This window comes from Orycteropus afer, unplaced genomic scaffold (genome assembly GCF_000298275.1).
Source record: "Orycteropus afer afer isolate SDZICR_OR568_19922 unplaced genomic scaffold, OryAfe1.0 scaffold00064, whole genome shotgun sequence".
Taxonomy (NCBI): domain Eukaryota; kingdom Metazoa; phylum Chordata; class Mammalia; order Tubulidentata; family Orycteropodidae; genus Orycteropus; species Orycteropus afer.
This window is the reverse complement of record NW_006921651.1, coordinates 6604955-6613776: the sequence shown is the minus strand read 5'-3', so window position 1 is coordinate 6613776 and position 8822 is coordinate 6604955. Positions and strand designations below refer to the sequence as shown.

The 8822-nt window shown below is 42.9% G+C and overlaps 1 protein-coding gene across 1 annotated transcript in view; it reads left to right on the top strand.

Moving 5' to 3' along the window:
* SCD (stearoyl-CoA desaturase) overlaps positions 1-3035 on the top strand; it is a 13526-nt gene extending 10491 nt beyond the window's left edge. The window contains exon 6 of the mRNA XM_007939959.2: positions 2836-3035. Coding sequence (XP_007938150.1) covers positions 2836-3035 — 200 coding nt within the window. The remainder of the gene's footprint in view (positions 1-2835) is intronic.
* The last annotated feature ends 5787 nt before the right edge of the window (positions 3036-8822 follow it).

Sequence of the window (8822 nt, the reverse complement as noted above, 5' to 3'; positions counted from 1 at the left end):
ATCCTACTTCCGTAGTGATACTGCCTCGGAAACCCAAGGAGGGGTCGCTATGAGTCGGGGCCGACTCGACGGCAAACAACAACAACAACAATTAAAAATGTGGAATAAATAATCACAAATTGTTGTTCTTATGTACCGTCAAGTCATCTCTAACTCATAGCGACCCCTTCTTGGGTTTCTGGCGGTTCAAACCCACCAGCCACTCCTCGAAAGGAAGGTGGGGCAATATACTTCCGTAGAGATAGTGCTTCGGAAACCCAAGGAAGAGTCGCTATGAGTGAGGTCCGACTCGACAGCAGTGAGTTTGGTTTATCCTTATGGAAGTATATTGCCCCATCTTCTTTCCAAGGAGTGGCTGGTGGGTTTGAACCGCCAACCTTTTGGTTAGTAGTCAAATGCCTTAGGCACAATGCCACCAGAGTTCAATAAAATTTTCTTTTATCTCCCCACTATATCTAGACAAGTCATACCTTCATTGCTCATTGATGTCAACATGAAAGGAATCAAGGCAACTGTCAGCCTTTGCCACCACCTACTACTCATGTCTTGTCCTTTATTTTTCCTTCCTCTTCTACTTTTATCCTGTGCCAGGGTCCCCCTCCCCCAACATGGCTTACGAATCCCCCTAGGAAAGTGTTTGGTCACAGATTACTGCTCTCTAACTCATGAACGTGTTTCTCTTTTTAATTCCATTCCCAATTGCCAGAGTCTGAAACAGGGCTGTATCATCCTTTTTTTTTTTTTTTTCCCTGCGACTCTCTAACTGAATTATGTACCTTGACTAAGGCCTCTAATTCATTTTCTTTAAGCAGACCAGTGGGCTCTTCACTAGTGAACAGTGCTACTGGTCAACCAGTATTCCCTAGGCAACTACTTATTTATGTACACCATGGCCTAGCGCTCTCATTTTTCCCGTCTTGAAAATCTGCCTTTATGTTCTCAACCTTGACTATCTGTCTTTACTCTCTTAGCTAAAGACATTTTTTCCTATCTCTTACTGTGCACCATATTTAAAATAAATCTCCTAGGCTGTACAAGTCTGAGTGTTTCATAGAAATAGGATTTGCTGGAATGAAGATTTGTCCAGTATTGCAAATGAATCTATAATGAGCTTCCCCAACTCCAACCTCTTTTTAACCACCAGTTGGAAGTAGCTGCCAATATCTTCCTTTGTCTTGGTTATTTTTCAGGTCTCCATCCCTGCTGATCTGCTCACTGGTGCCTCCCTTATCACCTCACTCTTTGTTCCCCTTCAGCTCTGTTTCCACACTTGCTAATCTTTTTGCTTCTTGAATTACCTCCCCCACAGTCACATGCTCTTCTCTCTACCAAAACTGACCTCTTCCTTGAGCCTTTCTTGGGCTGTGTCTTGCTGCCCCAATTGCAAAGCCTCGTTCTTCTAGCATCTTCTGATCTTCTTTTTCTTCTTGTCTACCTTATCTATGTATGTGCCTCTGATTCAGTTTTAAATCTAATAAGGTCTTTTTAGTGCTAATATATAGAGCCTAGCTGGAAAACCATTTATGGGAATTAGTAAAACTCTCTTGGTACCTTTATCCTTAGGTTTATCCCATTCTCCTACTGAGTTCACACTGTGGATAATCAGATGTCACCAAATACTAAAACCAAACCCCCTGCTGAAAAGTCAGCTCCAACTCAGAGCAACCCTGTAGGACAGAGTAGAACCATCCCATAGGGTTTCCAAGGGTATAAATCTTTATGAAGGCTGACTGCCACATCTTTCTCCCATCAAGTGCCTGGTGGGTTCCAACCACTGATCTTTTGATTAATAACCAGATGCTTTAACTACTATGCCACCAGGCTCCTTCCATCAGATGTCATGGAGGGAATCTATACTTTGTAATGTCCAGAATGGTTTTCACTTGCTTGTTAATTAATACCATTACTACTCTTCCTGGGACACTTTTATCTTCAAAGGGTCCAACAAGCTCTTTTATTAACTATTCTTTACTCCCAGCCAGTGATAAAGATCAGTATAGTTGAATGAGGTTCAGAAAAAAAGAGTCTTGTCAAGGTTGGAGAACCACTTGCAGAGTTTCCAAAGCTTTGTTCATTACAGAAATTACCCTGAACCCAGACTTCCTTTGTTTTCCTCCATCCAGCAAAGTGAACTGCTCACCCCCAACAGTTCCCAGAATCCCAGAGCTTAGAGGCAAGACATGAGCATTTTGGCTCTTCCCTCAGAAAGCTTCTGCCTCATCACACTATCAGAGTCAGAGTTCAAAGAACTAGAAACTGGAGCAATTTAGGAAACTCTGATCCCTGGGCTGGGCCTCCTTTCTCTGGCTTGGTGCTGTCGCTACCTGTTATGTCAGTGCCTCTGGCCCTCAGAAATAACGCAAGCACAGTGGGGGAAAGGTGTGCTTCTTTGCTCACCTTTGTGAGAAGCATGTGACAATTTCTTCATTCTGGATGGCCTGTTCTCCTCACCCTGACACATGCCCGTATACACTGAGCCTTCAAGGCCCCAGATGAATATTTAGTGATGCTCTGGAATTTCCCAATCTAAAATCCATTCACAACAATGGCAGCTTTTCTCTAGGTATTTTGCAATCTCCTGAGAGAACTGTCAGTCCTCCTACAAAGCTTCCAGATAGTCATGGTCTCCCCATATGTTTCTCTTGGTGAGTACAAGGAGATCTATTTGGTTTAGAGTAGAAGGAGTTGGATTCATTCATTCATTTATTAGTTCATTTGACAACAGAGAGCTTCTACTAGGTTTGAAGTACTTTGCTTAAGGTAGCAGGTGTGCAAAGATCCAGAAGACAGCAGTCCACAGTAGAGTTCCATAACTTCTCTTTGCTTTTGTTCCAGGTGAGGGTTTCCACAACTACCACCACTCCTTTCCCTATGACTACTCAGCCAGTGAGTATCGTTGGCACATCAACTTCACTACATTCTTCATCGACTGCATGGCTGCCCTTGGTCTGGCTTATGACCGGAAGAAAGTGTCCAAGGCCACCATCTTGGCCAAGATTAAGAGAACTGGAGATGGAAGCTACAAGAGTGCCTAAGTTTTGGGTCCCTCAGGTTCCTTTTCCAAAAGCCAGTGGGGAAGAGATGTAATGATCTGTTTATTAACTACTGAATAATGCTAACAGGATGCTAAAGATGATGTTAACCCATTCCAGTACAGTATTCTTTTAAAAATGCAAAAGTATTGAAAGCCAACAACTCAGCCTTTATGATGCTAAGCTGGTATTCTTATTTCTTCTAGTTCCATTTATTGTCCTTCTCTTTGCTTTGTTCCTATCACTTTGCTTTCTCTTCCCCCTCCTTGCCTCCCAGGCAAGCAGCTGGTTGGTCTTTGGTGGATGTTCAATTGCCAAAGCCTAGACAACCTTTCCATAGTGTAATACTAGTGGCCTTTGCCCCAGATAAGTCTCTTCTCCTTGAGCTGTCAGGGTAGGTGGTTCAAGCTAGAAATAAAGCAAGATTTTCTGGGAAGGCCCTTGTTGATTATCTTCAGCCCAGGCTTTTGCTAGTTGGAATGGAAAATTATTCGACACAAGGCTTCTCTAAGCAGGTAGATCCTCAGGGGAGAGAGACAGGTAGCATGCACAGTATGATCGATATGTAAGGATGGGGGTTGGGTGGGAAACAAAGCAAGAGGCAGCTCCTGCCATGCTCAGATCTACAACTGCCCGTCTAGTGAGGGCTACACACACGTGCTCCCTTTCTCTCCTGACTCTGAGTAGGGAATGGCGATGGAGCTTGGCAATGTTAGAATATAAAAGCAAGTTTCAGGGTTTCAATATGGCTTACGCTGGGGATAAGGAAGAATCAGTTAATTTGCAGTACAATTAGTCTCTGTTGGGGAAGGATTGTTTTTTCTTCCATATCAGATAGATTTCTTATTTCATCTAATGAGAAGTCTTAAGGTTGGATGTCTCCAGAATTGGTGAGTCTAGCACCTCATGGAATCATCAAAGTTCTTTCATCTTTCTGCTCTGCCATCTACAGAAAATTGTTCAGCTCCCTTTATAGTTTCAAGATGGCTAGGGCATTTCCAGGCATCGAAAAAAAGGAAGCGTTTTAGGAGGTAGAGTTGGAAGATATACACACACACACACACACACATTTTACTTGGAACACTAATAAAATAACTCACTTAGAGGAATCCCTAAAAGAAGGATACTTGAAGAAACTTTGAAGGAGTTATCTATTTCCATTTATTGCTGGACAGAAGATGGCAGATTTGAGGGGCTAAGTCTGTAAGCAGTTCCTAAGAGATAACTTTGGGCATTCAAAAAACTACTGCGTATGTTATTGGGTGTCCTGATTTGAAAAATGGTTACACGATACAAATACATTAGATTCATTCATTTGATTTCTTCTTGGAATGGGTAAAAACTTCTTCCCAGTGTCACCCTCCTTTTATTCATTCCTTGCTTGCTTAACATTTAGCCTAGTGTCTAGACCTGCCTGAGGACCAGGCAGGAACCCTCTGATTCTGGATTCCTGGCTCTTCCCTTTCTGCCCCTTTTCTCCTACTGGTTCTCTCTTCCCTGACCTTGCTTTCCTTCTCTGGACAGGCAGTCTCCTTTGTGCTGATCCAGAGGCAGTGATGACTCTTACTATCCAGGCAGCTCTTCTCCTACAGTCAAAAACGCTCAGGGTCACTGAACCATTGTTTCTCTTTAAAGTAGCAAGTTGCTGCTTTCATTTGGCCTCCAGAGTGTCTCCACCTTCCACACGTGTTCCCTTGCCACACGATGACTCGAGACAAGGCTGGCAAACCCTCGAAGCATCCCTGGCTCAGAGAGTCACTGTCTCATGTGGCACAGCCAAGCCAAATGCTCATGTTACGGCAGTGACCCAGCCACAGAGGAAAAGAGGGTTTGTTTTCAGTCTTCTGTGTCTGGGTCAGAACCACAGAGCATGCTGGACAACCCCTCCTTGCTCAGTAAGCCTGCCTAGTCAGTCGGTGCTCCCAGCTGACAGTGCAATCTTGTCGAGGTGGGAGGGAGCCTAACCATCACTGGGACAGGCAAGAAGCAAAGGCGTGTTCCAAAGTGCCTCACTTTGAAAGAAGGCCCTGTTCCCTGGACCAGGATGTACTGCAAAGCTTTCCCTTGAGATATGAAATTTGCTGAAAAGACTATGTTGAGCAAACCAGCATTCTGCGCCACACAGCCTAGGGCAGACAATAGTATTGGAGGAAGTCTGAAGCAAACAAAAGATCAGAGCTTTGAGAACCTTGGAACACTCCTGTACCTGTCCCTCAGTAGTTAAAGCAGACACCTGGCTTTTTATTCTATAAGATTGTAATTGTCAAACACCAAATGCTCTACCAACTGTTGAGTCCTGAGGCCGAAGGGAGACTACCTTTCTTGTGTTAATTGAATAGATAGGGGCTACAGGGATTAGCCTGCACTGCAAGCATCCTTTTGAGCTGATCATCTCAGTAGGAAAGAATTGAATGGAAGATCACCGCAGTATAGATCTGCTGACCTGTGTCCACCTACTCCTTGGAAATCTCTGATGGGTGGTTTTAATTCCACAGGTCATCAGATGCCTGCTTTATAACATAACAATAAAAACTTTCAATTCTAATCATGTTCCATGGATCTGATCCATACCGTGACCCTACATGAAGCTGGGCCAAGTTCCTCAGGCTGAGGGCCCCTGTGTATATGAGGGTGTGGAGATGGGGGTGTGTCTGCTGAGCAAGGAACACTATTAAAAGCTCAATTCAAGTGACACGTTACTCAGACCTGACCAAAAGTCTGAATTTCTAACAGTCCTTGCTTCATGGATGTGCTGACAACTTATTTGGGTGCCTTACATCTTTCTAATCAGTCTTGCATATGAGCCTGCCCTCTGCTCCTCCCCCTTGCTCCCCCTGTGGAGAGTCTTTGCAACTGAGAGCCTACAGAAGTGGCTGGCGGGAAGAGGGGCCTGGTTGGAGAATTTTCAGTACAGCTAAAGGATTCCTTTCTGGGCTTCGTTCTGGAAACTTAGGGCTGTTCTGTTGATGGAGGATGGAAGTAATTTGAATGTATTTGGTTTATAATTTTTTAGATTAAAAGATGGGTGTAGCATTTAAAATGAAAATTTTTCTCCTTGGTTTGCTAGTATCCTGAGTGTATTCTCTGTAAGTGTAATTCGAATGGGTCAGCGTGAGAGGTTGAAGAAAGCAATGTGGCAATGTTAATGCTGGTGGTAAAGGCCAGGACCTCTCCTACCACTGTGCTACTGACTTGCTATGTGACCCTGGGCAAGTCACTTAACTACAATGTGCCTCAGTTTTCCTTCTGTTAAAATGAGGATAATAATACTGACCTACCTCAAAGGGCAGTTTTGAGGAATGACTAATGCTTTTTATAAAGCATTTTGGGATCTTTTAGCAGAGGAATTCTCTTAAGTCCTGAGTATTTTTATAGCAACAGTATCCACCATGAACTTAATATTAATATGTCTGTGTCCTGAATGGTATCATTAGTCTCTATGGTTCTCTCCAGGGGATTCAATGAGTCCATTGGGTAAGTGGTGGATGACTAGCCAGACACAATTTGAGAGTGTTAAAAACTCATTGCCATGGAAACATACACAGGATAACTTTTCCTTGATTGGATGGGATTTTTCCTTTTTTATGTGGGATAGTAATTTGTGACCTAAGAATAATTTTGGAATAATTTCTATTAATATCAACTCTGAAGCTAGTTGTACTTATCTGAAATTGTGTTTGTTCATAATAAAAGTGGAGTGAATCTGATTCACTGTGTTTGGAATTTTTTTGGCTGACATTCGAAGTCCCCTGCTCCTCCTGGTACTTACTGACATGGTCAGGTACCCTATCTATGACCTGTATCTTTAAGAGTAAAAAAAGAAGAAGAAGGTATGACAGTTGACTCATACCCTAGTAACCTGCCCTGCCCTGACTAAAGGTAACTTTAGGTTAAATTCTGGGCCTCAGCAGCAGGAAGCCAGAAGTCTCCAACCATTAAATCAAACATATTAAAGCCAGCTGGCACCGCCACCCTGGGAAAATGCTAGGGCTCTCTTGTGTCATGTGGTCACATGGACTCAAGATAGAGATAGTGAGAGGGAGAGAATATTCAACAAAGCACTCTCGGAAAATAGTTCTTCACCTGCCGCCTGGGCCGTCCTGCTCATTCATTCTTGTCTCTGAAATGTAGCTGCCTTCAGAGAATAAAATGGCTTCTTAGGAATGCTGATCTTCCCCAGCAAGAAGAAGGAATACAATCCAAGGAAAAATCTGTAAATTCCTGGAGTGGAAAGGCTTCATGATCCACCTCCATAAAGTGGAAAAGGCTTTTGCTTTTACTGCATGTAAGAGTTCTCATGTACAAAAGAGAAAGGCGATTGTTTTTTGCAACTTGAAGAAGCCACCTAGACTTTGAAGACATCCAAAACCAGCTCTGCCGGTTCACCTCCCATTTTAATCTAAAGTTGTCCTCCCCTTGGGAGACAAGTCTTCACTGAAGTCTTCACTGAAGTCTTGCCAGACCTTAGTAATTTAATAACTACTGCAATGGATGGTATTTTTCTCAATTAATATCTGGCGTTCCACCTTTTGCCTCTTTATTTTGTTTAAAGTATTCAGACCACAGGCAGATTATGCAATAAGAAAGGTAAGCATGGGCTTACTTGTACTTGCTCACTAATCTGTAGTGAACAGCTTCACATAATTGTCAAGCACAGGTAAGCCTGTGCTTACCTTGCTTACCAGGTATTCCATCCCTGTCAGGGATTGTACATATGAAAAAAGGCTTTGATGCCGAAGAGTAAAAAGGGAAGATGCTAGAGGGTTGGGAGAGGGACAGATGCCAGTCATAACCAGAAGTAGCTCCGATAAGGAAAAACTGGGCAATTGTCCACTACTGATTGGTAAGTAAGCCTGTGCTTACCTTGCTTATTGGGTAAGTTGACACTGGTTCAGGCCAAACAGTTCTTCAGTTCTATATCTGCACTGTTCTTTCCAAGGTTCTGATTGGTTTCCCATTAATGGGCATCAGTTTGAACTGTTTATTCTCACAAGGCTCTCTGCTACTTTCTATTTCCAATTTCACACCTACCTGTCCTCACTCTCATTAAATTATATCTCTAAGCTTTCGCCAGGCAATCTATTATTTTGCATGTTTCTTACTTCATCCTGGGCTGTTTTCTTATTCTTATTTGCAAAAGTTCCAGAGAGGAAGAGGACAGGGGAGAGAACTTAGACCTGGAAACGAGTTGATTAATATGTCCAGTTGAATTCAAGAGTTAGAGGGAAAGGAAATAAATAATGAACTGACCTATAAGGCAGAGTTATAAAATAAGAGCTACTAGGGGACAAGTAATGAACTGTTTTTGACATATTTTGTATGGCAGGGTATAAAGAGGTTAAGGCCCTGTTTAGGAATCCAGATTTAAGCATTAGGACATTTCAGTCACTTGGCAAAATACAGTTCACGGAGTCCATGTTCTGCATCCTAGTGCAGTGGCTTGTGAGTTACCCTCTAAGGTACAATGATCTCTACTCATCAGGAGCCAAAGAGTTAAAAGGTAACCAAAATCTCAGTGAAGAAACAAGTCCACAAGGTCGAAAGCCTACACAAGCCATGGCCTCATCTATCCTGAGACCAGAAGAACTAGTTGGTGACCTTTCTTACCTGGGTCACAATAGATGGGTCCCAGAGAGAAAAATGTGGATCAAAACTCAAATTCTTAAAAAAAGGCCAGATTAACTAGGCCAGTTGAGATCTGAGGACTCTCTGAGACTATCACACTGTGACACTCTTTAACCAAATCTATCCCCCTAGGATCACCTTTTAGCAAAATAGCAGACATACAAA